Source organism: Pyricularia grisea, assembly GCF_004355905.1.
Source record: "Pyricularia grisea strain NI907 chromosome V map unlocalized Pyricularia_grisea_NI907_Scaffold_6, whole genome shotgun sequence".
Lineage (NCBI taxonomy): Eukaryota > Fungi > Ascomycota > Sordariomycetes > Magnaporthales > Pyriculariaceae > Pyricularia > Pyricularia grisea.
This window is the reverse complement of record NW_022156719.1, coordinates 655,247-683,169: the sequence shown is the minus strand read 5'-3', so window position 1 is coordinate 683,169 and position 27,923 is coordinate 655,247. Positions and strand designations below refer to the sequence as shown.

Genomic DNA, 27,923 nt, shown 5'->3' with positions numbered 1-27,923 from the left:
GCGAAGAGAGTCCGTCCGCTTGTCCATCTATCCCCCACCCACAAACCTTGCTTCCCCCTCCCTTCTCTCGTCTCCTCCTGCAGACGGGCCATGTCTGTATTAGAATAGTGATAATGGGTAAGTATGACCCCGCTGACCAACTGAAAAAAAAAAGGGTGAACAATAAAAAAAAAAACAGGTACACTTTTTTGTAAACCATAAATAACGTCGTCGTCATAAGGAAAAGGGAAAAAAGCAGAATGGCCAGTTCCCTTTCCATACGGAAAAAGGAATGAATGTCGAAAGTGTGGCAGAGGGATATTATAAAAAACTAAACAATTGCTCCTGAGCCCCAAAAGACAACAAACAACAGCCAATCTCCAGTCATGGGGCTCCAAAAAAGAGCACAGAAGAAAAAGATGTTTCAAAACACCAAACCCAGGGCCCATCCCGCGCCTTAGCAAAAGTCCTAACACCAATCCCATCCCATAACAGCTGTTCCCTTTCGAATAAATCCCCAATCTGACTCCTGTTTGCGCCGAGATTTCCCCCCTTCCAGGAACGACTGATAAAGTAACAAAGAAAACCTCCCGGTCACCCGAGATAAAAAAAAATAACTAACAGAATGCAGCCCCAGGGTATATGTGTAACTACCTCAAAGCGAGCCCCACAGTCACCAAAGAAAGGGTATATATGGCTCGTGAGGTCTCTTCGTCCCATCTTGTGCAGTGCAACATTCGGAATGGCTGTTGGTGAGCAGCCAGTAGGCGTGGCCCTTTCCAAAGTGCGAATGCGTGTGCGTGTGTGTGCGTGCGTGTGCGCGTGAGCGTATGCGTTCTTTATAATCAAAGGAGAAAAAAAAGTAAATCAAAGCAACATATCAATAATCATGCTTATATATATCCCTATCTTTCTGCGTCTCCCACTCCGGGTCCTACCCATACAGAGTATGCGGAGAGGTGGGCATCTGAGATGCGGGTATTTGAGCGCCAGTTCCTGCGCCATTGCCGTTCCACTGGCCAAACATGGTCGGATTGTGGAACATTTGCGGGTTGTGGACGTGCCCGGAGTTGCCGGCACCACTGTCTTGCGGTGCTGCGGTGTAGCTGTCGTAGCCGCTGGTCGGCTGGGAAACTAGGTCGTTTCCACCATTGCTGGCAGCAGAAACATGGGCTCTCATGCCGTTGATGTGAGGTGCCGAGGGCCCCATAGATGGTTGATGTATCCCGTCCGGCTGGACCGACTGAGCACCGTTGTGAAGATGGTGGTCACCGTGTCCGTTCTGCAAGGACATACCAAAAGCCTGTTCGGGTGTCGATAGGATCGACTGGTTGTTGGCGTACGCGTTGTCTGTTGGAGGTCTCGAACCTTGACTAGCACCATTGTGCTGTTGACTCAGCCCATCGATAAAAGAGTCTTCCGACCAGCCGTGCTGCATACTTAGTTCTAGCAGATATTGGTTATCGCGCAAGAGAGCCTCGATAAACTCGAATGTCTTCTCAGCGACCACGCCCTTGCTCATTTTCTGATCCCTTATGGGGTCGATTTCAGACTGTAGATCCTGAAGCTGGTCCTTGATATTACCGCGTCGTCGCTTCTCCGAGTTGATGTGATTTAGTCGCTTCTGCTCCGACGTCAAATTCACGCGAGGCTGTTTCTGCGGCGCCGTCGATGACTTGCGTCGCTTCCCAGACGAGGGCTTCCCGGCGGTGTCCACGTCATCTTCAACATCGCCCGAGTTCAGTGGGCTTGGCCCTGGAGCTGAGGTATCTGCGGCAAGATCGCTTGAGGGGCTCTTCCTGGCGGTTGCCGGTGTGTTCTTGAGCTTCTTTTGGGGACGAGGGCGGGGATTGGGCTTTGCCTTTCCTTTACCCTTGGAATTGAACGGCGGCGGTTCATCGTCGTTTCCTTCGACGCTCGTCCGCTTCTGATCGGTGCTTTCATCCGACTCGAGCTTCACGATGCTTGCTGCATTCCCATTTGCAGTGGCATTATCGTATTCGCTGAGCATCTTGTCTAGATTGGTGGGCCTGCGGGCGGGTGATATCGGCGTCGTCGGTCCTGTGGTCTCGTTACTGCTGGGTGCTACTGGCTCTAGACAGCCCACATATTTGAGGCGCTCTTGCTCAATCTGCGCACTCTCTTCCTGGGTAGTTTGAGGGACATAACCGTGAGGTCTGCTGAAGTTGGGATCAGAGCCGTATTGAGGATTGCGTAGATTATCAAACATGGCGGGCGCAGTACCAGACGAGGCTGCTGGGGCAGGCTGTCGTTGCGGCTGAGGCTGAACATGTGCCTGGCCATTCATGTACACTCGAGGTTGGAATGCATTCGCTGAGACTTGAGGTTGCTCTTGGGCATGCGAGGCATGCTGATTCGGCGTGATTGTGAACCCAAAAGGTTGACTTGCTCCATTATCGATTGGCGAAAACACTGGTGAATGATGATTTTGCCCGGCAAGCTGGGGCTGGTGCCTTTGCCCAAAAACTCCGCCATTTGGTGCTTGGTTTCCCGCATATGGTGAGTAGTCTGGTCGGCCAGTTCGGTTTTGGAACAATGCAGTATTTTGTAATGCAGTAGCCGCTGCAATCTCCTGCTCAGAATGCGGCTGATGTAATGGGATCTGGATTGGTGAAGGCACTGGAGGCGGTGCAGGGCCAGAATGTGACTGTCGGTGATGATGATGGTGATGGTGGTGAGGACGGCGTTGGTTCTGATGCTGGCTCGAGGCCTGTGGTATGGGTGTGAAGCTCGCAGGTTGAGAAGCTCCGTTGACCATCGGCCCAACATTTGGAAATGTCATTTGAGGCATCTCCAGGTTCGCCGGAGAACTGAGTGTGGGATCCGTCTGCGGTCCAAGTGTGGTGGAGGTGCCCACAAGTACAGGCACCGGACCTATGTCACTGAACCAGTCGTCTTGCAACTGAGCCAAACCCTCTCCATAGTTGGGTGGTGGCTCCGTGTTGTTATGCATATGATCAAAAAAGGCGTCAAGTGTGTCAGTATCTCCCGTATCCAGGATCGGGGGCCCTTGAGGATTATCTGGTGGCGTTAGTTGTGGGAGATGCTCCCTTTCGAAGCCGAAAATCTCGTCCACATTGACCCCTATTTGCCCTATTCATACACCATAGTCAGAACGCCATGCCAAAAACCAAGACACCATGTGAAATGAGGATTTTGGGATTTTGGCTTACAACCAAAGATGAGGCCCGGGTCCTCGTCCGGTAGTGGTGGCTGCGGCTGCGGCATCCTTGAATCTAGCCTTTGCAAGGCCAACATAGGTATGGTAGATGGAAGGATCAAGTGCTAGGTATTTGTAGGAAAGCTCGTGGCGACCAGACAGGGCGAGGGCTACCTGTCCTCAACCGAGAATCCCATGGCCTGGTAGACTTTATAAATTTCTGTCAAGGGCACTAGCCCGTGATAATCCAACTCGGTGTGCGTACAATATGCACTATTCTGCAAAGACCACACTTTTGCACTGCAGATATGCCGTTAAGGCGCCCGACTTCGTTTCCCAGCAAAACGCCACCCCGTTCAGAGGCTTGTCTATGTCCCAGTTTGAGCAGGTACGGGAGGTAAAAAAAACCACCAAACCACCGTTTCCACTGCAACTGGAGAACGCGCGACTGAACCTAGAGCGCACACCAAAAATGGGCGCAGAGGCGACTCGGAGGCAACCCTGTTGACGATATTCAGAGTTGAAGAACCCCAAAGTCTATTGCCACAATTTTCCAATGTTTAGACACTCCAGGTCATCAAACGACAATCGCTACCTGCGACGTGCGTGAGCTAGCTCTTGAGCCTTTGTCCCGATTCGCTTTGGTTTTCGATTTCGACTCGTATTCTAGTTGAAAGTTCGTGGCCTCCAGAGGAGCACGCAATGCGGGAGGTGAAGGTATCCCCTGAGGTGTGAAAACCACCCAACAAATGCAAGCAATGAATGCTCTTTCCGTGGAGCGTGGACGACGGTGAGCTCGAAGAAACGCGACTCGGATACAAGCTGAGCTAAAGAGAAGAGGATTGGTTGGATCAAGCTTCGGTCGGGGCGGGCGCGCTTGCGTAGGTAGGGTTCCGTCTCTTGAAGAATCGCAAAACTTATTTCAGTTCCCTGGCGCGCAAAAGGGCAAACAAGTAACACTTCTCGTCGTCGTCGTCGTTGAGTTCGTCAATGAGCATCCGAAAGCTTGACAAGTTGGGCGGAGTTCAGTCCTTGAATGGAATGAAAGCACGTTGGGTAAGGTAGCCGAGTCTTGGACACCGCCTGGATTAGTTCTGATTAGAACCAGACCTCAACGAGCTTCACTAGGCCAGTCTAGGTACTTACCTACCTACCTTACTTTAGCGTGGTCCCGCTGCCCCCGCAGCCGAGCCGAAACTGTGGGGTACTCAATCGTAGGTACTCAACTAACGGGGGAAAGAAACACATGCACTTAGCAGTAGCGGACCAGTCAGGTTGAGAGCGGGCAGGCAATGAGGTACGTACCGCAAGCACCCTTCAGCAATTCTAGCTCACAATCACATGCTTCAGACAATGCCCTTGTTCATTCAAGGTTTCTTCCCCGATCTGATTGATTGTTGCGCGAGCTCAAGTCCATCCACACAAAACGTAGATTATTAGACGGATTAGATAGTCAGTTTCTAGAAGCTTTGTAACGCGACGGGATGCGACTTGAAGTAAAATGCAAGTCGGAATAGAAAATTCTGCAGACTATTGACTGGATGTACGAGCTACTGTATGTGCTCGAATTTGCCCTGCGTTTGTTTCCTTTTTTTTTTTTTTTTTTCTTCTGTTGGCTCCCTCCCTCACCCTGAAATCTTGCATTACTGAATGCATGACATTCACCGAGGTCATACATGGCTGCAGAAAACCACGGACATTTGCCTGCCTAAAGTTACCTTGCTACATACCAGTTAGAGCTAGTGTTTTCTAGTGTTGCTGTGAGAGAGCGGTGGGCTTGGGTGGCTGAGGGTGAGTGACTGTCCTCGAAAAGTCCGCCATCATTTTCTTGGTTTTTTTTTTTTTTTCCTTTTATTTTTTTACGATGTTGTAAATGACCAAGAATAACGCTTCAGAAGATACATCCCCATATCTTGTCAGCAGTGCATATTCCTCGGAGATTTGATCTATCCACGCGGTCAGGTCACACGTCAGCTTGCACCAATCAATCAATTTCATTTCCTCCCCAGATCTCCCACGCATTGAATACATTTCGAACCTTCAATCCTTAATAGAAGTACAACACTACCCTCATATCGGCTCTACCGATAGATTCGACAGGTCAGTGTCGCAACGGTGTGTTGATGTGCAGGGAGCTTGTCCCAAGCCCGGCACGGACGTTCGTACCACGCGCGATTCGGATTAGATCAAGGTAATCCAGGCCACGGCGCAAGTAGACCGCACGCACTTTGACAAATTGACGGTTTAATTTAATTTTTATTTTTTTATTTTTTTTATATTGATTCCTGGTTTATTCGATTTTCTCCCTTTTTTTTTGGATCTCGGCCTTAAAATCAGACACTTCCTTGATTGGTCCATTTACCGTCTACACTTGCCCTGTTTATTTTCTGGTTCAAAGAAAGACAACACAGCAAGCTGAGGAGCCGAGGTAAGGCGTTTGCAAGGAAGCGTCGCTTAAGCTGAGCTGGGCTAGCCTCCCACAAGCCCCCCTTCCAAAGGCCATCATCCTGTACATTCCGGGTTGTGTTATCAAACTGGACGAGAGACACGTCTGTTTATTCGCACTTGTAATGAGTGACTGAAAACACGTCAAGCAAGAAAAAAAAAGATCAAAGATTGAAACATCATCAACCACGTTTTTCACCAAGCAACTTATTGGGCCATTACCATAGCGGCTCTTTTTTTTTTTTTTTTTTTGCTACTTCCTCTTTTGATTTCTTCCTTGTAATGCGAATGCGCTGTTAGGTGCCAAACCCTTGCGCTACTCAATGTACCAGTAAGATCAATACCACTATGACGCAGAACACAACTCCTGGCCGCCGCATTCCCGCGGTAGCGGTGGCAGCAGCAAAACATCCCAAATGGGACCATGCCATACCACCCCAGCTCCGTCCACTCGTCCGCGCATTCTTACTCGGGTACGGATCGAGCGTGGCGCCCCGCGTGCTCACCCTCCTGCTGCAGCGCCTCAGCCGTCGGTACAAGCGCCCGGAGAACACCACCGCTCGTCAGCCGCTCCAGCCTTTCTTCCCGGCTCTTTTCCACATCCTTCGCACCGGGTTCGATCCGCAACGCTTTCCAGTGTTTTGCGCCGCACTTGTTGGAGGCAGTACCTTGCTACAGGCACGTGACTAGTTCGTGTTGTATCGGATGATACAAAAGTATGATTTCTTGCTAATTTATATACAACATATCCCCCCCAAGGATTAGGTTCCTTTGAGACGGGTAATAGAACGGGTATTACGCACTCTGGACGAGTCTGCAAAGCTCCGCTTGTCAAGATGGTTGGCTACCTTTGTTGCGGCTTGGTGCAGCCTAAGTCTTCTACAGTCAAAACCTAGTCCACTATTCACGGAAATTGTGGAAGAGCCGTCAGACGACCCTTCATCCAAGAATCGACAAAGAACGATACAATGGGCCGGCCGTACTCTTGACCTGACTCTTTTTGCCGTGACAAGAGCGGTTGATGTAATAGTTGGCGAGCTATGGTCTCAGAGGAGGGAGCGGCGCATGGCTGCGGGCAAATGGACCAAGGTGAACAAATACTTGTCTTGCACGCGCTTTCTGTTGATTACCGGGATCATTGCTAACTCAGAGGGACTGCACTGAAGACGGAGAAAATAATCCAAAACTCGGCTGACCCAGCCCTGTTTGCGCTCTCCTGCACGGCCATCATGTGGGCTTGGTTTTACACGCCCACACTCCTCCCGCCAGGCTACAATAAATGGATCGGCGCCGCAGCAGCCGTTGATGTGCGTCTTATTGAGGCTCTCCGACGCTTCCGCACCGGCGAGATGCAGTATGGCAAGGACAACGGCCAGGCCCCATTGATCCAGAGCATGTGCGCCGACTACAAGTGGCCGATGGCTTGGGGTGACCCGGCGGCCTCTGTTCCGTTCCCATGTGAGGTTGTTCACATGGGCGTTGGGCCGTCGTGCGAACATCACGCCCTCAGTCGCTTTTATCACTCATGGCGCTGGTCGCTCGCTACATACCTACCGCTGAACCTCTTGATGGTGGCGCGCAACCCGTCCTTCAAGAGCCTGAAGCGAGCCCTCATTTCGGCCTCACGGTCATCGGCGTTTCTGGGAGCTTTTATCGCATTCTTCTACTACGGCGTGTGCCTGGCGCGGTCCCGGGCGGGTCCGCTGATCGTGGGCAAAGACAGGGCCGCCCGGCAGCGCATCGACAGCGGGATCTGTGTCGGGACAGGCTGCGTGCTGTGCGGCTGGAGCATCCTGCTGGAGCACCCGGGGCGCAGGAAGGACATGGCGCTATTCGTGGCACCAAGGGCGCTTGCAACGTTCCTGCCGCGTAAATACGGGATGGACAAGCAGTGGAGGGAGAATATGGTGTTTGCCATCAGCACGGCCGTTGCCTTCACCTGTGTGATGGAGAACCAGTCAAGGGTGAGGGGCGTGCTGGGGAACGTGCTGGGGTCGGTGTTGAAGGCCTAGTCTGGACTAGTGTATACACTGTCGAGATGTCTGACTATTCTTATCTCGGGCCGATCTGTTCGAGGGCCCGGGAATGTTGTATTATTATGCATTGGCTATGGAAGTGCAAAACAAAAACTAAGACAAAGAAATAGAAGAGAGAATCATGCTGAAAACTACAAGGTGTTGAGGTCATATGGCAATGTATTTTTCTTAAATCTAGCGTTGCCTTATGTTTAGCCTAACTACCTACCTGTTACTTGAAGCTCGCCTTGAAGCAGACAAGTTGTAAGCCTGCTAGGATCTGGTCAGTTCAATAGGTTGTGTTTAGGCGTCAAATAGAGTTGCATATAAACAAGAGAGCACGTACTCCGTAGAAGAATATAGCAATGTGTATGTGATACAGGGTAGTGAGTCTGAGGACTTTGGTCCCACTTGGGCTTTCATTTCAAGAAGTGTTGAATTGTACCAGTATTTTTGCACTTTGTGTCTTTGAACCTGAAGATAACAACCTTGTGTTCATGCGCGATCTGAACACAAGTTTCTAAAGATACCAGATACCAGATAACACTAGCTCTAGTCTAGTCTTCAGAAACCACGGCTCTTAGCTACAGAAAAAAAAAAAGACAAGACGTCGCGGTGCTTTTGTCGTACGGTGCCTGTCTGTGATCTGACGCATCACAGCAAAGCTAGTGAGTTTGCCAATTCGGCAACCGGGAGTCGGGGCGCGCTCCTTCCCTCCCCCACGCTAAAAAGTCTTCTGCCCTCTTTTTTGGTGTGTGCGCTTTATTACGAAGTACTCCGTAGCTGCGGAAAAAGAGGGGGTGAACTTTTTGGGCTGGGCAACACCAATAACAAGGCCTCGAAAGCAAAGCCAGTGGGGGAGCATTTTTCACAAAATATTTTTGCCTCCGTTTTTTTTTTTTTTTTTTTTTTTTTTTTTTTTTTTACTTCTCCTTCTACCCCATCCTCCAACGTCGCTGGGGCGGAAAAAAAAACCATTTATGAAGTACAGTTCTATGCAGGAAGTAGCATCATCTAATCAAAACGCATGTACCTGAGTAAGATGCCTCTTTACATGCCTCACGCCCGGTTAGCCTGGAGATCAGACGAGACCTTTCGAGTACGGATAAATTATTCACGAAAAGGGGACCTAGCTCAATAACGTTTATCTGATGTCAAAGTAAAAGAAATGCTCTTTTACAGTACAACGACTCTCATGTTCGCGTGCTCTCCTTCCGCATGCTTGGGGGTTCCCCACGGGTAATTTAATTGAGGGGTAGCAACTGGGTAGCTTCCAAGTGGCCGGCTATAGGTACCTGGTACCTATTTGTTCCGTGGTCGATCGACCAGCCAACCCTATGAGGACGGGAAGGCCTCGAGGGGTCTAGATCGAGGGAATTCATTATTTGATGATGCTCACTCGAATTTTTTTTTCTCTTTCGTCTTGGTGTTGCCTCTCTACTGCGGTGTGCTCTAGTACTTAGCAGCACAAAGAATTGGAGAAGAGATCAGCGCCGGCTGCCACCACTCCCGCCTTGACCGCTCCCGCTTTCGTCCAAGCCTTGGTTGATGATTTTAGACATGGACTTTGTTGAATGAAAGGTCGCTAGAGTGAGCGGTAGGACGCAGTCCTGGGCAAATCGTGCGAAAGCGGTGACGCTTGCCGAACTCCATGGATCACCTCCGCAAGCTCCGGTACTGGGGACTCCGGGGAAAAGAGGGTATCTGCCACCGTAGACTACTACGTAGATAACTGGCTCTTTCAAGTTATCTCCAGCCAAGTTGCTACCTGTTTGCAACAGCGTACCCAGCGTGCCAGGAATAGACAGTAGGTTCATGGGCTCATTCGCAGGACCGTTTACTCCCTTTTTGGTTTTGACCTAAGAATACCGGGAGGTACCTACAGGATTTGTCAAGTATTTGCCCACAACCCCCGCTTTTAGATCCATTCTGACGACTGCTGCAAGGGTTCAGTTGCCGATTTTAGCTTTTTTTGGGGTGTCATTGCCTCTCCGTCTTGGGCCTTTTTTTCTGAGGGGAGAAAAAAAAAAAAAAAAAAAATTCCTCGCGATTGAACTGTGTCGATTCACACGAGCCGACGCATGAGCAAAAGAGTCATATCCATATCCCCACTTCTTTTAGATCTTGGTCAGTCATCCTGAGTTTGAGTCTATAACCTCCTACGCATCACTCCACAACCATTTCTCGTGCTTCTGTCATCTTATTCCTGCAATAATAGCTGGCTCCTTGTAGTCTGTACGAGTTTCATTAAAGTGCTTAGCATTTGCGGTCTTGTTGTGTGACCCCTCAATCGCACGCAATACTCACAACGAAACCAAAAGAAAAGACGAAAAAGAAACAAGAAGACCCTTTCCTTCAAGCTCACCCCCATTGAGCTTTACTCAGAACACCCCCAAAACCGCCAAAATGTGCCCATCCTGCGAACCTGAGCAAGCCGCTGCCTCCAATGGCAATGCCAACGGTAATGGCGCTTCCAATGGCAACGGTAAGGGCCTCATCCTCGCTTCGATAGTAGTTTATGGCGGAGCTCCGATGCCGGCGCCCACGAAAAAAAAAAAGTTGAGCGAGGTTGTCGCCACGCAGTTGCTAACGCCGTCGCCATTGCAAAAATAAAGGAAACCACGACGGGATGACTGGTATTGAGACTCGCCAAGCACAAAACGCACGCTACCAGCAATCACGGAATCCCTACCAGCCCGTCGGTGACTTTTTGTCCAATGTGAACAACTTCAAGATCATCGAGAGCACCCTGCGAGAGGGCGAGCAGTTCGCCAATGCCTTCTTCGACACGGTGAGTCAAGCCCATATCTCAGCAAATACTTGCTTCGCACAGCGACGGCAGTCCTGGGCTCATTTTGGTAGCTTGACGGTGGTTTTGGTGTCAATGTGCCCTGGCGGCATCGCGGCGCCAAAAATAAAAAATAAAAATATAAAAAAATTCTGACCTCATAGACTGACTCATACTTTTTTCTTCCCCTACTTGCAGGCCAAGAAGATTGAGATCGCCAAGGCGCTGGACGACTTTGGCGTCGACTACATCGAGCTCACCAGCCCTGCTGCATCGGAGCAGTCCAGGCTTGACTGCGCTGCCATCTGCAAGCTGGGACTCAAGGCCAAGATCCTCACCCACATCAGGTGCCACATGGACGATGCGCGCATCGCCGTCGAGACCGGTGTTGACGGTGTCGACATTGTCATCGGCACCTCTTCATTCCTCATGGAGCACTCGCATGGCAAGGACATGACCTACATCACCAACACGGCCATTGAGGTCATCAACTTTGTCAAGAGCAAGGGCATCGAGGTCCGATTCTCGTCTGAAGACTCGTTCCGCAGCAACCTGGTTGACCTGCTGAGCATCTACTCAACCGTCGACAAGATCGGTGTCAACCGTGTTGGTATTGCTGATACCGTCGGTTGCGCCTCGCCTCGTCAGGTCTACGACCTCGTTAAGACCCTGCGTGGTGTTGTCTCTTGGTAGGTCACAGGTCCGATGACTCTTCTGCGGCTTTGTCCTGATGCTAACTGTTGGATAGTGACATTGAGACACACTTCCACAACGACACTGGCTGTGCCATTTCAAATGCCTTTTGCGCTTTGGAGGCCGGTGCTACCCACATTGACACCTGTGTCTTGGGTATCGGCGAGCGTAACGGAATCACTCCTCTTGGAGGTCTGATGGCTCGTATGATTGTTGGTTCCAAGGACTACGTTCTGAGCAAGTACAAGCTGCACAAGCTCAAGGACATTGAGGAGCTAGTTGCCGACGCCGTTCAGGTCAACATGTAAGCTTGATCATCCCATTCACAGTATGTATTCTGGCTCGGGTTGCTAACATCGCGTCTTTGTAGTCCTTTCAACAACTACATCACTGGTTTCTGTGCTTTCACTCACAAGTATGTTTCTGTCAAACACTGGATTATGTATTATTGATCCGAAAACTAATTTGTTACTGTCGCAGGGCCGGTATCCACGCCAAGGCTATCCTCAAGAACCCTTCAACATATGAGATCATTGTATGTCTTTTTTTTTTTTTTTTTTTTTTTTTTTTTTTTTTTTTTTTTTTTTTTTTACCTGTCCACACAGCGTGTCAGCTGCGTCATGTATGGGTTGATGAGCCGGGAAATACTAACCATTCATTAATTAGGACCCGACTCTGTTCGGTATCACTCGCTATGTTCACTTCGCCAGCAGATTGACGGGATGGAACGCAATCAAGAGCAGAGCATCACAGCTCAACATTGAGATGACGGATGAGCAGTGCAAGGAGTGCACTGCCAAGATCAAGCTGTTGGCTGACATTAGGCCGATCGCCATCGACGACGCCGACTCCATCATTCACGCATTCCACCGCAGCATCAACTCCGGTCAGCCTATTCAGTCTCTCGGCAGCCTGCTGCCCAACATTACGGATGAGGAGAGGGCCGCCCTGGCAGACGTAGAGCGCCGCGAGTCGAACGATGGCGAGCAACCGGCAGCCAAGAGGGCCAAGGTCGAGACTGTTGCGTGAGCACAGTGGGATTTTTGAGAATTTTACAAGCGTGAGCGAGTCACAGATATAGTGTTAACCGAGGATTTTGGTTGTCAAAGGGATGAACAGAAAGGCCTTGGGCTTTGACCAAAACTACACTCAAAGCGTGGACCTTTTTTATTTTTTATTTTTTATCTCTTCTTCTATCTGCATATGAAGTCAAAAAAAGAATGAGAAAAGGAAAAGTATAGTCAGGATGGGATGGTTTACGGATCTACTTGGGCACTGGAGCTGCTCAAAGATAGATTGTGTTTGATTTTTATTTGCCTCTGTGGATAGTTGGGGCCTTTTGCTGGTTTGCTATATTTTGCTATACCATTCAATGAAATTTTCGATTTGCTCCTGAGATGAAGTGTGCCATGATGATGCAGTTAGGGTGATGGTAAGATCTTACGTGGGCGGTGTGGTGGTTCTTTCACACCCCTTAATGTCAGGCGGACTACGTTTGTGCTGCAGATTTGCACTGTTACGCGAAATTTGGCTCTTGTCGCCATGATGTGTTTATTTGGGAGATGGAATAAGTCAGTAGCATGTCTCTGGCAAACCTATGCATTTACGTGTACGCAGTGCCGTGCGACTGATTATTATTCTGCATAGTCATCTGCTCATATATTATATATAATTCTCCTTATTTGCAACCAAAAAAAAAAAAAAAAAAAAAAAAAAAAAAAAGAAAAAATAAGAGTAATTCCACGCCATGTCATTATAAAAGTACTACTGTGAACAGTGTCTATAAAAGATCCCAAGAATGCACTTTTTTCTTTTTTGTTTTTGTTCCTGGTGGAATTGCATTTAGTCATTCTCGAACACCCATCTCTCAATAGTTTACTCTTTCTCATTTAAAAAAAAGAAACAAAATAAAAAAGACATCACAACCCAACAACCCCCAAAGTCCTCCACCAGTGACAAACCCCCAACACAAAGACGCAAACCAGCAAGTCCGACCTGACTGTCGTAAAGACCTGACCGTACCGCAGCGCCGTCTCGAGGTACCGCTTCATGGCCGGCGGCAAGAACCCGGCGACGGTCCAGAGGATGCCGGGCGGAGGGGCGCGGGACCGGTCGAGGAAGAAGCGCGACGTCAGCAGCACCGCCTCGGCCGTGGCGAACATGTAAAAGAAGCGGGCGCGGCTGTTGCTCTCGTCCAGGTCCGCAGACGACATGCCGCCGGCGTCGGACGCAAGCCGCGCCGCGTCCCGCGCCTCGAGCGTCCCCGTGAACGCGCCCGTCAGTGCAATGTACAGACCCAGCCCCAGCGCCACGACGAGGTGCAGGATGCGCCAGGCGGCCGAGTAGGTGTCGAGGGGTGGTGGTGGTTGTTGCTGCTGCTGCTGTTGCGGGGCGCCTGGCATGCCGGGGAAGCCACCGCCGCCGGGCATCTGTCCGCCCATCATCTGCTGCAGCATCTTGAGCATGGGGTCTTCGGGACCGCCGGGCTGGCCGCCGCCCACGCCGGGGTTGAGGAAGGGGTTTGCGGCGAAAGGGTTTGCCGGCGCGGAGCCATCGCCCCGCGGCATGTCCATGCCCAGCATCAGTTGGCGGAGCTGAGCCTCTGACATTTCCGAAGGGGGTTGTTGTTGTTGTTGTTGTTGCTGTTGTCTAGGAGAGGGGAAGTGCTGGTTGGATATGTCGACCTCATCTGGGTCGGCGTGGTCTGATACCGGTGCTGCTGCTGTTGCTGGCGCGGGGGAGGCGGCGGTGGTGGCGTCGGTTCCTGACGCTGTTGCTGTCGGGATAGGGTCTGAAATGTTTTCCCCATAAGTCAGTTTAAGGCTGTTTTTTTTGTTTTCTCTCTCACAAACTGACAAAAAAGTGCTTTTTTTTTTTTTTTTTTGTTTCCAACTTACCGCGCTGGAAACCACCACCAAGGCCAGTGATCCTGTTCAGGCGCGCGCTGCCGCCAGCCTTGATCTTGGCCTCGCGCCGCTCCTTGCGTAGGCGGGCCTGCTCTGATGCCCTGGCGGCGGCGGCGGCGTCTGCGTCTGCTGATTCTGTCATTTTTTCTTGGGTTTATTTATGCAAAGATCCGTTTCTGACTTGAGGGTATCGTGGTTCAAAAAAGAAAGAAAAAAAGTTCAAATGATCACTTCAGATCTTCTGGTGACAGGGTGTTGGCAAAGTTGAATGCGGGTTGAAGCACAGGTTGGAGCTCTGTGGGGCGAGGTATAGCTTAGCTTGGGGTTCCAAGGGACAAGGACACTTTACGGTGACGCTGAAAGTGGGATAGAGAGCCAAGAAACGTCAGTAACCCTGACCCTTCTCCCTTGGGTGTAGGGTAGGCATAAACGTATACTGAAGTTTGTCGAGTGCCGTAGCTAGGTAGGTACATTGATCACTACGTCAATTCAACTACTTCCACACCATAACAAGGCAACTCGATGCAAATAATAGAAATATTATCAACTAATATCATCAAACTATGCTTGCTATTTTTACCGTCATTATTTTCCAGGCATCGTGCCAAAGCAGTTAAACTTTGTGCCAAGTGCCCACACACAGGATCCCTCAACGCCATACGTAAAGATGATCCATAACCAAGTGAAACAAACAAAACCATGGCGAAATGCGTATATTTTCATCATCAAATTCGTTAAAGAAAAGAGAACCCTTCATTCAAACCTCGGTCTCGACATCCGGCTTCCTTCCGTTCAGGCTGCCCACCTTCATGATCCTCCTCGCCGCAAAAGTCGCCTCGTTCTTGGCGAACTGTACGTTGCGCATCGGTCTCCTGCAAGTAGTAGGTAGTAGCTAGCTGTCAGTAACCCCAAATTTTCAAACACATCAAAAAGCGATAATGGAAATAAACACTCACCACTGCATCAAACCCCTATGCTTTCGATGCAGGTCCCGGCTCCGACCCTTGTAATCCTTGTACTGCTTGATGGGATTCTTGCTGCTACCGCTGCTGCTCTTCTGCAGCTCCCCTCCGCCGCTGATGGTGCTGTCCATCGACTCGCGCACACCTTGACTGCTGTCGCCGTGGCTGGACATGGGACTCAGACCAGTGCTACCATCCTCGGTGGAAGCATCGGTAACGCCCAAGTCGACGTTGCTCGAGTCCCCATCTTCATCCTCGTCCTCGCCATCACTGTGGCCATCTTTGCCGTCGCCCCGGTGGCCAAACATTTCTACTGGATCCTTGCCAAACGCAACGCTCCAGTCTGTTCCATCCTTGGCCATCCACTTCTCCTTGTCCGGCTCGGGCGCGGCGGCCAGCACATCCCTTCCCTGCGTGAGCGATGCCTCGTGCAGCTGTTGGATCAAAGGCGGCACCTCCCTCACCACTTCCTCTGACCGAACTCCCTCGGCGAAGCAAGCTTCCCAGCTTTCAATAGTCTCGCGTGAGTCATTGTCGCTCACGAACTTGAGGTGATCTCGGTCCGTGCCGGGCTTGAATCGGCCCCTGAAGCGGACACGGCCCAGCTCCTTGATGTGGATGTCCGGGATTGTCTTGTAGTTGTCTTCAGTGATGTAGTTCTATAAGAAGAAATCGTATTCCAGGTCAGTCAAGTTAATGCCATGATAACAATGAAAAGGGGCAAAGGCGACTCACCTGCGACAGCCTCGTGCCGTTGTTGCACTCCCAAACAGGAATATCAAAGTCCTTCTCCTCATTATCGGGCAGGTCTTGCAGCCAAAACACTGCAAAGTGGTGCGTCTTCCTCTTGCCAGATTGGACAAATTCGAAAAATACTGGGCTGCGATAACGGTATCGCACTGGCAATCGCACCTTGTCGTTGCTCAAATCCCACCGAAGACCTTTCGCGTCACCTTCCGCCATCGAACAGCGATCACTCTTGACCGTCGCCGAACTACCACCAGTGCGTAGGTGGATGCGTGTCTTTGCAGATGGTGCAAAGCCGCCCACTGTCTCGATGCTGTCCGACAAGAATTCAAAAGTTCCGATCTCACCGAAGCCAACCTGAGAAGGCGGCAACTTGAGCTCCACAGACCGGAACAGCAAGCTGATGCGAATCCGCCCGAACCCAATACCGCCGTCCAGAGGATACCAGCGCGTGCTCTGGCTGCTCGTCAGCAACACGTCCGATAGCTTCAATGGTACCACACCGATGATGGGGTCATGCTGCCTGTTCCTCGAGTCCCGTACCGTCACCGTCACTATGCCGGAACGCCAGTCCCGGATAAACCGTTCGGTGCCAGCCTCGAAGATGGGCTTCGATGAGACCACCTTTGTTCGGGTCTTGTATACCAGTTCGTCATTGAGCAAGATGGTGCAGTAAGAGCTTGGAAGCTTCTTGCTCTGTTCCTCCTTGAGCTCACCAGCCTCAGGCCTTGCTGGCTCAAACTCACGACCCTTCCGCTTGCCATTGCTACCCTTGACGTTCTCGAGCTCCAGGTTGACGATCTGGTGGACAACAATGCTCAGGATGCCACTAGGCCAGAGCGGGTCCGGTGGTGTGCGCACCACCGCCTCCTCCTCGCTGGTCTCCAGAGAGCCCTTGTCATCTTGCAACTCCGCCTTATCACGAAGCTCCTTGGGCAGTTTCGGGTCCTTGCCGTCCGTCATGAGCGCACGGCGGAATTGCGTCTTGCCAAAGTAGCCCACCTCCCAGTGCAACTCGCCCGGCATAGTACTGTCGGCCTTGACACCACGCAGCTTTGAGATCTGAGGGAACATCCTGCCGGGGTGCTGAATAAGCTTTTGGATACTTAGCTCTACCTTGCCCACCACGTCGTCGGCGGAACTACGGTCAGAGTCCCACAGCTCCAGTGAGAGCTGCTCGTCCGCCTTGATAACCTCGGGAGTCACAAGCAATGCCGCACTTTCCGAGAATACAGGGTTTAGATCGTCCTGGATCACTCGGGTGCAGTACTGTGGCTTGCCAAACTTGGAGAAGGCGACGCAGATGTACGGGTCAGATCCTCCACCCTCACTGCCGCGGCGATCTTGCTTGCTCAGACCGGTGGCCTTGTGAATGCGGATGAATAGCACACCAAGTGCTTCCGTCTCCTTCTTGATGCTGTCACCCTGTAGCATCTTGCCGATATCGAGCGTCATGCTTTTGGGAGCCACATACATGTTGGCAGCCGTAGCGATGGCCCAGTTGACGAAATTTGAGATCACGGGAAGGTTCAAGATATTGGCACCCTTCTCGACCAGCGGCACACACGACGCCTCCACCTTTGGCAGGCCCATCAGGGTAAAGCTAAGCGTCTTGATGAAAGGCGGGTTGGGTGCAAGAGATACACGTAGGCGAACTGTCGCCACCAGTCCGTTGAGTTCCACCCAGATGGGCAGCGGTACTCCAAAGAGACCGCGGACGCCCAAGTAAAAGATGAGCTGCATGCCCATGTTTTTGGCCTTGCTCGACACATCGCCCGAGCTAGGAAGAGCGTGGTATGCGACTGTAGCCTCGAGGTTATAAAAATCTCCGCCTTCCTCGTCTGCCGCAAGCTCCTGAGGATCTTTTGTCTTTTCGTCGCGCTTGCGAATCTCGTCCTTGAGGTCCTGTACATGCGAGTCTGGCAGAGCGCGGAGGGAGAGTATTCGCAGTGGGTTAGTGCCCTGCGATATATCGTTGACCTTGACGTGTTCGATGACGCCAGGAACGCTAGCCTGCATGACATCCTCCAGGGTATCGGCAACCGCAGCAAACATCTCGGGGTTGATCAGGTTCCAAATCAGCCCAACTATAGTGTTCAGCCATTCGACGCTTTCCGGGATGAGGTTGACAACGGCCGTTTCTCCACGCTTCTGCTCGCTCGACCATTCCAGGTCTCTTCCCTGACGGATCAAATCCTTGGCCCACAGAAACACACCAGACGAGATGCACATGGCCAGCGGGATGAGACCCCAAAGACTCGCACCAAAGAACCGCCCCAGAAAGATGATGGCAAAGAAGATGGCGCCGCATAGGAAATTTGCCCGCGCCTCGATGGCCGCAAACATGGGCTCGTATGACACGGATGGCGTCGGATGAAACAAGACGTTCGTCTTCTCGCCGTGGATCGGAACGTCCGACGTGCTGCCCGGCTCGATGGGATCCGGGGGTGCGGTGACGTCCTGGTTGCGACGGTACTCCTCACCAGCCTGATTTGGCGAGGTTGCTACGGTGGTCGACTTGTTGAGATTTGCGTTGGGCACCGAAAGCTGGGGATCTCGTGCGCTCTTCATCAGGCTAGAATCGATGTCGGTGATCTCGACATCGTTACCCGTGACAGGATCCCGTACAGTACGACGATTCTTGCCTATCTCACGGACCGGAATGTTCTCGTGAGACTTTGGCTCGCCGGCCCCTTCCAACTGGGCGTCGCGAGCCTGCTTTTCCTTATCGAGGGACGCCATGAACTGCTTGATATTCGGGACACGGTGAGCCCCCGAATAGTGCTGGCCCGAAGGCACGACGGTTTCTTGGATGTCGGCCATGGTGGTATATTGTGATTTGGGTTTCCTCGGGTTGTCTGTGTATAACTGATGGTGATTTTGGGGAAATACAAATGGTGGTCAGGTTGCAGTTAGGTGAGTGAGTAACACCAGTGACGTCGGTTTACAACCATCCGAACGTGTAGGTCGTTTGACGAGATGAACAGGTGGATGTAAAGAAACTAGACGAACTAGGCAGGCCAGAGAAAAAAAAGACTATCACGCAAACAAAGAAAGAGCAAGAAATGGGTAACGCTAAGATAGAGAGGGGTACAGGTCAGGCAACCCAAGTCTTGATGGCGATATCAAGAAAACATGAACGAATCGATACCCCCTAATTTATGATCAGGGTAGATGAATGGGGTATCATGTATTAAAATAACTACTCTCCCTACGTTGCCTTCGAGGGGAAGCGAAAAAAAGAAAGAGTTTTTAAAAAAAAGGAAGAGATTCAAATGGCAGCAAGCTTTTGTAGTTTGTATCAACTCGACTTGCGTAACGGGCAGCCACTTGCGTCTTGCGTTTTCATTGAACGATGATGCCCAGTCCAGGCCAGGCTTGGCTCTCGACGTCAATTGGATGTATAAATGTCTACTTGAATGCCAAGTGAGGTAATGGCACATAGAATTTTTTAATTCTTTTTAGAACCCCGGTCTAGGCACTTTTTTTCCTCCTTTGATGGCATGATGTGTGTTTGTTTTTTTGTGTTGCATCAAAAAGCGAAGAGGGAAAGCTCAAACTCGCTTGTCTCACGCAATGACGTCGTCGTTCCATGGTGGCTTCCAAGATTTCTTTAGCTCCCTTTTTTGTGAAAGCTGGGGTGGTTGGTTGCAATCGAACCAATCCAATGCTGCCAGGGACACCCACTTCAGCTATCAATTTATGGGATGAGAAAAGAACGCATTTTGATCCCCAGGAAAATCTGTCAGCCTGCAGTTACTTGATGCTGATCAATCTTAGCATGCCTGCCTCGGAGCTCTTGATGACTTGCGATAAATCGCCAAGACCATGCTCGGGACTTTTTTTCCTTGTCCACTTTTCAAGCTGTATGTGTTGGCTTAGCGATGCTTGAATTGAGTTTATTATTATGACACACAGATGCCGCCTTGGAATCGATCTTGGCAGTAGGTGACGAGCAGCATGGACTTGGCTCTATTGCATTTGTCAAATCATTATAGGATAGAAAGATAGAAAGCAAAACTGCAGTTCGCAGTTGGATGAATTACTCTAGCCTCGCTAGAGCACCACTTTGGCTGACAAGGTACTTTTTATGAGGAGCATCACTTGATCCTCCAAAACACAGCAGGGCAGAGCTGAAAAAGGGAAGCAAGAGACAGAGAAGAGAAGAGGAGAGGGAGAAAAAAAAAAAAAAAAAAACTCGCATTCGCACTTGACTTACTACTGCCCGGTGGCATCAACGCTTGCTCGTAAAGTGTCAGCACAAATAAGCAAACTGAATTCCCAACAAGCACAATAGGGCGAAAATGGTACCTTTGGTAAGATTAGACAAACTATCAATAGACGTGACCGGTCACGAGAGAGCCCGGCGGCTCAGTTTGGAATCCTAAACCCCCCTTTTAGTGTTACTCCATTGATATAAAATCCTATACAACGCTTCAAGCAAGCCTCACGCCAGCCTCCTTCCTCTTCTTGAGCTGCTGGTCCGATGACGGGCCCAAGCCCGCATTCTGGCTGTCGTCGAGGATGCTGGCCGCCTCACGCTTCTTGTCCGCCTCGATCTTCTTGAGCAGCTTGTCTGTCTTGCCCTTACCGCTCCCCTTGCCGTGAAACTGGTGACTCATGTGCTTGAATGCCTCCTTTGTGTCGAGGTTGCGCCCGTGGTCGTCCGTGTACTTGATCTCAAAGTTGGGTGTGTAGTCCCGTTGGAACATCTCGTTGAGCACTCGCGACGTCTGGTACTCGCGCTGTATGTTTTGCTTCCTGGCGTATTCCTCCTTTTCGCGTTGCGTCATCCTGTCCAGCAGCCCGCTGGTCCGGTCACGCTCACGCTGCCTTCGGGCGTCCTCTTCAATCTTGGCTAGGCGTCGGTTTTTCTCTGCCAGGAACTGTGCATGCCGACGGTCGCGCTCGTTGAGCGAAGCCCCATTCGATTCTTTTACGAGGCCACGCTCCCGCAGGAGCGCCAGCGCAGCACCCATACCCTTGGAAATAGACTTTTCCTCTTCAACTCCTATCGTGGTTAGGTCGTCTAGGTTTTGCGTTTGCGGCTCGGCGGATTCCTCCTTGACGTTTGCCATCTCCACATCCTCGTCGTCCGAGTCTGCGTCCATGGCCGTGATAGACTGTGGCTCCACAGGTCGCCTGGGTTTCCGTTCATCATCATCAGTGCGCTTCTGGAGAGCCCCGACAAACTCTGATATCTCGTCTATCACGAGACCGCCGCCGGTCGTTGCTGTTTCCGGTTCTGGCGTTTGTGCTTCCTCCTTGAGCTGCCTTGCGAGATCTTCGGGTCGCATACGCTTCCTGTTTTTCAAGGCTTCGCGTCTTTGCGCCGCCAGAGATGCCTGCAGGTCGTCGTCGTCATCGATTGCGTCGCCGATGGTCTTTCTCTTCTTAGGGACTATCGGTTCTGAATCTATTACCATGCCATCGGCTTCAATATCTGCAGTTTCTGCTGGTAATAACGCGTCCTCATCATCTGCCGCTCGTTTGCGAGTGGATTTGGACTTTTTCTTTTTTGGCTTCTTGACTTTAATCTCGGATATGTCGAGATAGTCAGAGGCGGGTGCAGCTATTGTTGACATGGTTAGCGACAATGATACTGATAGCCTTGCGAGGGGAGGGGAGATTGCATCTTACTAAGAATATCAAGACTGAGACTTTCCACCTTGGCCTTTTCATTTGCCTCGGTGTCGAGAATATCAGCCAGCTCGGCTATGCTTCCCTGGCCGTCCAGGGTGAATGCCTTTTTCTTCTTGCCATAGTCGTCGTCATACTGCGCCAGGATGCTGCGCTCGCCAGTATCATCAAAGTCGTTTGGATCGTACACTGGCTTCTTCTTTTTGAGTTGCAGCCTCTCGTCGAGCTTCTCCTGTGCCCTCAAGTCGATATTCTCGAGCTCGTCACCCTCATCCTCATTCTCCAAGACCGTGGTATCTTTCAGCGTCAAGACCTGCTCCCCATCTTCCAAAAGCGCCGACATGTCATGCCCGACCTTAACACCAGCCAGATCCCTAGCCAAATGCTCCTTGGCAGCAGCGGCCGCCTTCCTCTCCTTTTCCTCCTCGGCCTTTCTCAGCTGGTCGATCTTCTTCTGCCTCTTCTTCTGGCTCTTCAGCCACGCCTTTGCATCCAAGTCGCCCTCGTCATCCTCTTCTCCCAGACCCTTGCCTTCCAGTTGGACGTAGCGCTGAGCAACTTCACGGGCCTTCTTGACGGCCGCCGCCCGCTCCTCGCGCTTCCGCTTGGCGGCCTCGGCCTCCTGCAGCTTCCTGTAGTTGTCGTATGCCTGCGCCTGCCGGCCGTCAAAGGTGGCCGAGGGGTCTTCGTCGACGGGCGCGGCCTGCGACTGGGTAGATGCGGCGCCGGGGACGGGCAGCGGCTTCATGCCCATGGCGATGCGCAGGCGGTTCGCCTCTTCGATGGCCTGGGCGTCCATGTTGGAGGCGACCTTTTTATATGTTTGTGTTTCTTTGAAGATGTGGTTATCGGACTGGATGTGGCGCTGGGGCGTTTTCTGTTCTAGATGTATCGACTGTCACAATAGATGATGATGGCAGATGCGGATTACGAAGGCGCGTTGTTGCAGCCGAGTCGAATCTCTATCTAATCAAAGATTCATTGGACTACAAAACCGCGTGCCTGCCTGCAAATGCCGGCCTAGTTGCATGCAATGAGTGGGCGGGTGGGTCTACAAAAGCGGATTTTGATGACATAATCACCAAGCCTCTCCAAAATTTTCTATCATAAAAAAGTCTTCAACGACGGCCAATCTTCTGTTTGCTTCTTCCTTCTCTTTTTTCCACCACGGACCTGTGCCCAGAATCCGCTGCTCGTTCAGCGTCGAATCTGCGGCAGCTCGATACCCCCATGGGAATCATCAGCTTCATTGCTAAACATGATGGCAGTCCTATCGACAGGTCCCAGAGCAATTCGACGCGTTGTCGTCGCCCTGCTCGCCGTAAAAGGCTGAGCTCGGCGTTATGGCGGCAGCGCGTCGTAAAGGTTATATTCCACTCCCCTTTTCCAAGATCGTCGATCGATGAGGTTGGGGCAAACCATGACTATTCTTACAAAACTTTTCTTTTCTTTTTTCCTCAAATCATATTGTATGGCGTAGGCACGAGTGCCTTGTTTTTGCTGGGCTTGATGCCTCGCTTGTGAGGTGAATTTGGTTGGATTTCATTGATGTCGGCCCTTCTCCGGAGCTGGCCGTTTTCAGTAGCTTTAAACATGCTCTCGGTGTTTCCTAATTGTGCCTGGCTCGATTAACGAATTCGTCGGACTCAAGTGTTGGCCCGACTTGGCCTGGCACCATGATCTGTAGTGGTGGTAGTATCAAGGACACGATGGTAGTCACGGGACCTTTGGGGCCGAATGTTCCGTGATGGCGTATGCAATAACTGATCGGGTCTGGCCATTAATGTTATAGTCGGTTGACTGAATAGGGAAGCTGGTAAGCTGGTTCTTGACTCGAAAAGGGGCAATGGCGTTGGTTTCCATGTTGCGTGAATTATTTCAGCTCTTGGACGCTGGCAATAATAGATGTTGAGTTGTTCTGTTTTTTTACTTTGTTTGTGCAGCATGGTCTAGCTTCCTTGGCCTTTCCCCGTGACAAAATAACGGTACAGCACATCATCCTTGACTAAAAACTAGAGCTTCCCCGCACTGCTGCAAAGCTACACACCAAAACAAAGCCACCGACGATCGACCGAATATGAAAGGACCGAACTAGCGGCCGTTAAGGCAGCTGTCATCGCATCAAATAAACGATGGCCTCCGCAAAAAAAAGGCACGCATCATTGGCATGTAACCCATCATAAATGGCGGAGAAGAGTCGGACCTTCCCGACAAGGTAGCAACTCCCGCCTTTTGACACCTCGTGCCAACTCCACTTTTTCAGTGTGACATTATACTCTGGGGAATTAAGAATTACATTGACGTACGTACCTACCTTGCGAAGTTACCTTGACCCTGGTTTTCGGTAGAGGTAATTTGGAGTTGTTGTTCGTGCATGTGCAGGGCAAGGGCAAGGGCGGGGAGGCAGGCAGGCAGACAGACAGACAGACAGACAGACAAACAGACAGACAGGCAAGGTGCTTGACTGGACCTACGTGGATATAAATAGGTCTGTCTCTTCATCCATTTCCACCATGAACATCTCACGAGTCGGTCATGGGACTTCCACCTCCAACATCACCACCTCAGTCAATCCCGTCATGCACGCCATCTCATCTTTCGTCCTCCTGGGCACTTATGCTGTCCAGGCCGTGCTTGGTCGTCCCAATACCCTTGCAAGACGTGCCAGTGTCGACTCCTTCATTGAGGTCGAACGCCCAATCGCCCTTCAAGGAGTTCTTCGCAACATAGGCTCGAATGGTGAGTTTGTCCGTGGTGTCGGTCCTGGTGTTGTCATCGCCTCTCCATCCACCGCCGATCCGGACTACTATTACACCTGGACCCGAGACAGCGCCCTTGTTCTCAAGTGCTTGACGGATGTTTTCACAAACACGTACGACGCCGGGCTCCAATCGACCATTACTCAGTACATCACTAGCCAGGCCCAAGTGCAAGGCATCAGCAATCCTTCTGGCTCCTTGAGTGATGGCTCGGGTCTGGCGGAGCCCAAGTACAATGCCAATCTCTCTCCTTACCTCGGCTCTTGGGGAAGGCCGCAGAGGGATGGACCTGCTTTGAGGGCCACTGCCTTGGTTGCGTACGCAAACTGGCTCATCGGGAACAACTACACGAGCACTGCCCGTGACATCGTGTGGCCTATTCTGAGGAATGACTTGAATTATGTGGCCCAGTACTGGTGAGTCCACACTCCCTCATTTGACATTCCATTAATATACCATTCTTATAAAAGTACTGACTGAACAAAAACTACTGCAGGAACAACACCGGGTTTGATCTTTGGGAGGAGGTTCAAGGCAGCTCATTCTTCACGACTGCCGCTCAGTACAAATGTTGGTTCCTCTATTCCTGACAGACTCAACGAGTTTTTTTTTTTTTTTTTTTTTTTTTTTTTTTTTTTTTTTTTTTTTTTTTTCTCTAAAGGCACTGTTCAACTAACAGCACATACCCCAACAGCTCTGATTGAGGGAAATGCCTTGGCCAAAAAGCTTGGGACTACTTGCTCTTCCTGCGAGAGCATCGCCCCTAATATCCTCTGCTTCCTGCAAAGCTTCTGGACTCCGAATGGCAACTATGTCGTCTCGAACACCAACACAGGCACTAATCGCTCCGGTAAAGACGCCAACAGTATTCTGGCATCGATTCACTCGTTCGATCCCTCGGCTGGCTGCGACGAGCTTACCTTTCAGCCGTGCAGTGCCAAGTCTCTTGCGAATCACAAGGCTGTCGTCGACTCTTTCAGATTCTACCCCATCAACTCTGGTATCTCGGCTGGCCAAGGATTGGCGGTCGGACGCTACTCGGAAGACGTGTACTACGGTGGCAACCCATGGCACCTGACAACGCTCGCAGCGGCAGAGCAGATTTACGATGCCGTTATAGTGTGGAAACAACAAGGCCGCATCGAAGTTACTAGCACATCCCTCTCATTTTTCCGGGATCTTTCGTCATCGATTGCCGTCGGAAGCTACGCATCCGATTCGGCAACTTTTACCCAGATTGTCAATGCAGCTCTGGCTTATGCAGATGGATTTGTCGGGGTCGTCCAACGCTATGCTGGCACCAATGGGTCCCTGGCTGAGCAGATCGACAAGAATAACGGTAGCCAGCTCTCGGCACGCGACCTTACTTGGTCGTATGCAGCTTTCGTGACCGCTGCGGACCGTCGCGCCGGAGTTGTTCCGCCCTCGTGGTTTGTGTCGGCCAGCCTTCCCGGCTCGTGCTCAACAGGCTCACAGCAGGGAACCTACTCGTCCGTGACGCCAGCCTCGTTCCCGGCGTCTCAGACGCCCATCTCCGGCGTGCCATCCCCCACCGGTACGCCGCCCGTCACCACGACCACAGCTGCTCCTCCAGGTGGTTGCACGACAGCGCCCGTGGTAGCTGTGACTTTTAGCGTGCTGAAGACAACAAGCTTTGGTGACACGATCAAGATCGTGGGAGACATCGAGGACCTGGGCAAGTGGAACCCACAGAACGGCATCGCCCTGGACGCCAGCGACTACACTACCAACAGGCCACTTTGGAAGAAGGCCATCACTCTCAAGGCGGGCCAGGTTGTGCAGTACAAGTTTGTCGACGTGGCAAGCAGCGGGTCAGTAACATGGGAGGCTGATCCGAACCGAGTGTACACGGTACCCAGTTCGTGTGCCACTACTGCTGCTGTAGATGCGCAGTGGCAGGTGTAAAGATGGAGTGGAGGGGATGGATATCTTGGACAGGTACCGGGCCACTCGTATGCTTAAGTGGCAGTGCTTGCTCGCAGGTCTTTTCGTATTGGGGTTACTTGGATTGAGAGCTTTATTATGATAGACTTGAGATTCGTTGTACACGTGAGGCTGTCAGAAGCTCTGAAGGATAGAACCAACTCTGGTGTCAGGTTAACGTCATATAAGTCACACAATCCCTATACTCTCAATATACATCCAGCCAACTCTAAATCCCTTGCTCCTATCTCAACTCATGCAAAAGCTCATGCGTTCCTCTCGTTCTACCACTACAGTCGACTAATATTGGTCCATGGCTCGGTTTGGCGCAGATGGCTCGTGTTTTCGCGGGGGGTCAAGTCCGACGATCCCGGCATCGAGACTGTTGAGTTTTGTGTTTGTTTCGGGAGGCGGTTGCCGGCAGTGGGGGCGGCGAGTGTAGTCAGCTTGACCATCGTGGATAGGGGTGATCTCTGTGCGCTTTTGTGGACTGGAGACTGGGCATGAGAAGGGGATGGCAAAGTGTTCTGTCTTTTTGTGCTTGGTAATATCTCAAGAGAGCAAGATATTACTCGAAGACTTGTGTTTTTGATTATTGCGGAAGTATGGCATGTCAGTGAAGGGGAGTAAAGAAGACAAGTGCTGAAGTGAGTTCTGGTACTCCAAAGGGGACCGTTGTCAACACGTGGAGAAACACCAGCGACGGTGCTCCAGAAAAAAAAAAGAAAAAAACCATTCGAAGCTGGTTTCACCCAAGAACCCGGTTGAGTATGCCTGGGTGGTCGGCACATAGCATTTATGTTTTGCATGTTGAGTGTCCAGTCCGATCTGAAGGGTGTATAAGCCCCTGATATGAGCGAAAAACACCAGCAAGAGGCATGCTGATGTGACATTGCATAGGATGATCTATGAGGCCCAAAGACGCATTTTTTTTTATTCAGGGGCTTCGTTCAACCTTTGCCGGGATCCTCCGGGTCGTCGGCCTATCCAAAATGAATCGATAGTAAGAAAGTATGTTGACTGACATGGTGTCTTATCCAGGGCGGAACTGACCGTGTGAGTGGGATTGTTGGGGGGGTTGTTTCTCACCCCTTTCTTTTTGTTTACGTCTCTATTTTTATCTTTTCTACGTTCGTATTGTTCAACGGCGCTCTTTACTGATACTTGGGCGGTAAATCTGGATTTGTTCAGAGAATCAAGAGCAGAGAGCAACCGTTGTGAATATACACATCAAAGATATTTATCCTATATAGAGTGATTGGGGTATTCGAACCAACGCTAAGCCATACCTATTTTCTTTTCTTTTCTGAAAAAGCAAACTGACCTACGCGCTGGCTACCATTCCTGGACTCTCTTACCTGCTTCAGCCACCCTTTCAGCTGTATGCCACTGGCGAATGCGAGGGGGCTTCGGGTAAGACTGGGCAATGTTGCCCGCGTTTGTGTAACCACCCCAAACGTCGACATAACAATATGGTGTGTGAACCCGGATCCTCCGACTTTGAAGGCTTAGAAGTGGTTGAGCCAATAAACCAGGCCCGTCAATAGGAAGAAAGAAAAAAAAAGGGAAACAAGCCAGACATTCGATTAATCTGTTTGCTACCGGTACCCAATGAAACACAACAATGGTATGCTTACTAGCATAGGACCTTTATTTGACCTGGGAAGCATTGTCTTTTTTTCTTTCTTTGTAGACTGAAGGGATTAATTGCCGCTCGATTCAACCAAAGGAGTTAACGAGACGCCACCCTAACCAAGGTCTGGTCAAGGGGACGAGATCCCTTTTTTCCTCTGGAAGGGTGGCGCAGACTGTAACATTCTGCACACCTAATTTGGCTATATGACCTGCGGCGCAGGCTCCCTTT

At 51.0% G+C, this 27,923-nt stretch overlaps 6 protein-coding genes across 6 annotated transcripts; 2 read left to right on the top strand and 4 right to left on the bottom strand.

Moving 5' to 3' along the window:
* Positions 1-22: 22 nt before the first annotated feature.
* Positions 23-4,189, bottom strand: PgNI_08151 (uncharacterized protein). Its single transcript, XM_031128150.1, has 2 exons — positions 3,174-4,189; positions 23-3,093 (listed from the first exon to the last, which is right to left on the bottom strand). The coding sequence occupies exons 1-2, from the start codon at positions 3,256-3,258 to the stop codon at positions 914-916; spliced, it is 2,265 nt and encodes a 754-aa protein (XP_030978417.1). The 5' UTR covers positions 3,259-4,189; the 3' UTR covers positions 23-913.
* Positions 4,190-9,641: 5,452 nt separating this feature from the next.
* Positions 9,642-12,497, top strand: PgNI_08149 (uncharacterized protein). Its single transcript, XM_031128149.1, has 7 exons — positions 9,642-10,105; positions 10,236-10,411; positions 10,607-11,097; positions 11,157-11,405; positions 11,472-11,516; positions 11,582-11,636; positions 11,768-12,497. The coding sequence occupies exons 1-7, from the start codon at positions 10,027-10,029 to the stop codon at positions 12,128-12,130; spliced, it is 1,458 nt and encodes a 485-aa protein (XP_030978942.1). The 5' UTR covers positions 9,642-10,026; the 3' UTR covers positions 12,131-12,497.
* A 523-nt stretch (positions 12,498-13,020) lies between these two features.
* PgNI_08148 (uncharacterized protein) lies at positions 13,021-14,253 on the bottom strand (the record flags this gene model as incomplete). Its single annotated transcript, XM_031128148.1, has 2 exons — positions 13,999-14,253; positions 13,021-13,892 (listed from the first exon to the last, which is right to left on the bottom strand). Exons 1-2 carry the CDS (start codon positions 14,147-14,149, stop codon positions 13,021-13,023), a joined length of 1,023 nt encoding a protein of 340 aa, XP_030978941.1. The 5' UTR covers positions 14,150-14,253.
* A 256-nt stretch (positions 14,254-14,509) lies between these two features.
* PgNI_08147 (uncharacterized protein) lies at positions 14,510-18,539 on the bottom strand (the record flags this gene model as incomplete). Its single annotated transcript, XM_031128147.1, has 3 exons — positions 14,510-14,879; positions 14,964-15,628; positions 15,705-18,539. 3 exons carry the CDS (start codon positions 18,537-18,539, stop codon positions 14,765-14,767), a joined length of 3,615 nt encoding a protein of 1,204 aa, XP_030978938.1. The 3' UTR covers positions 14,510-14,764.
* A 1,400-nt stretch (positions 18,540-19,939) lies between these two features.
* PgNI_08146 (uncharacterized protein) lies at positions 19,940-22,542 on the bottom strand. The gene is made up of 3 exons (XM_031128146.1): positions 21,357-22,542; positions 20,028-21,288; positions 19,940-19,956 (listed from the first exon to the last, which is right to left on the bottom strand). The coding sequence occupies exons 1-2, from the start codon at positions 22,153-22,155 to the stop codon at positions 20,153-20,155; spliced, it is 1,935 nt and encodes a 644-aa protein (XP_030978937.1). The 5' UTR covers positions 22,156-22,542; the 3' UTR covers positions 19,940-19,956; positions 20,028-20,152.
* An 874-nt stretch (positions 22,543-23,416) lies between these two features.
* PgNI_08145 (uncharacterized protein) lies at positions 23,417-27,323 on the top strand. The gene is made up of 3 exons (XM_031128145.1): positions 23,417-24,531; positions 24,612-24,685; positions 24,810-27,323. The coding sequence occupies exons 1-3, from the start codon at positions 23,870-23,872 to the stop codon at positions 26,039-26,041; spliced, it is 1,968 nt and encodes a 655-aa protein (XP_030978940.1). The 5' UTR covers positions 23,417-23,869; the 3' UTR covers positions 26,042-27,323.
* The last annotated feature ends 600 nt before the right edge of the window (positions 27,324-27,923 follow it).

Coding starts and splice junctions, on each gene's coding strand:
- PgNI_08149 (XM_031128149.1), top strand. CDS start 10,027: ATGTGCCCATCCTGCGAACCTGAGCAAGCCGCTGCCTCCAATGGCAAT. Junction 10,106..10,235: donor TGGCGCTTCCAATGGCAACG/GTAAGGGCCTCA, acceptor GCAAAAATAAAG/GAAACCACGACGGGATGACT. Junction 11,517..11,581: donor TTCTGTGCTTTCACTCACAA/GTATGTTTCTGT, acceptor TTACTGTCGCAG/GGCCGGTATCCACGCCAAGG.
- PgNI_08151 (XM_031128150.1), bottom strand. CDS start 3,258: ATGTTGGCCTTGCAAAGGCTAGATTCAAGGATGCCGCAGCCGCAGCCA. Junction 3,094..3,173: donor CCCGGGCCTCATCTTTGGTT/GTAAGCCAAAAT, acceptor GTGTATGAATAG/GGCAAATAGGGGTCAATGTG.
- PgNI_08146 (XM_031128146.1), bottom strand. CDS start 22,155: ATGGACGCCCAGGCCATCGAAGAGGCGAACCGCCTGCGCATCGCCATG. Junction 21,289..21,356: donor TCTCAGTCTTGATATTCTTA/GTAAGATGCAAT, acceptor TGTCAACAATAG/CTGCACCCGCCTCTGACTAT.
- PgNI_08145 (XM_031128145.1), top strand. CDS start 23,870: ATGAACATCTCACGAGTCGGTCATGGGACTTCCACCTCCAACATCACC. Junction 24,532..24,611: donor AATTATGTGGCCCAGTACTG/GTGAGTCCACAC, acceptor AAACTACTGCAG/GAACAACACCGGGTTTGATC. Junction 24,686..24,809: donor GACTGCCGCTCAGTACAAAT/GTTGGTTCCTCT, acceptor ATACCCCAACAG/CTCTGATTGAGGGAAATGCC.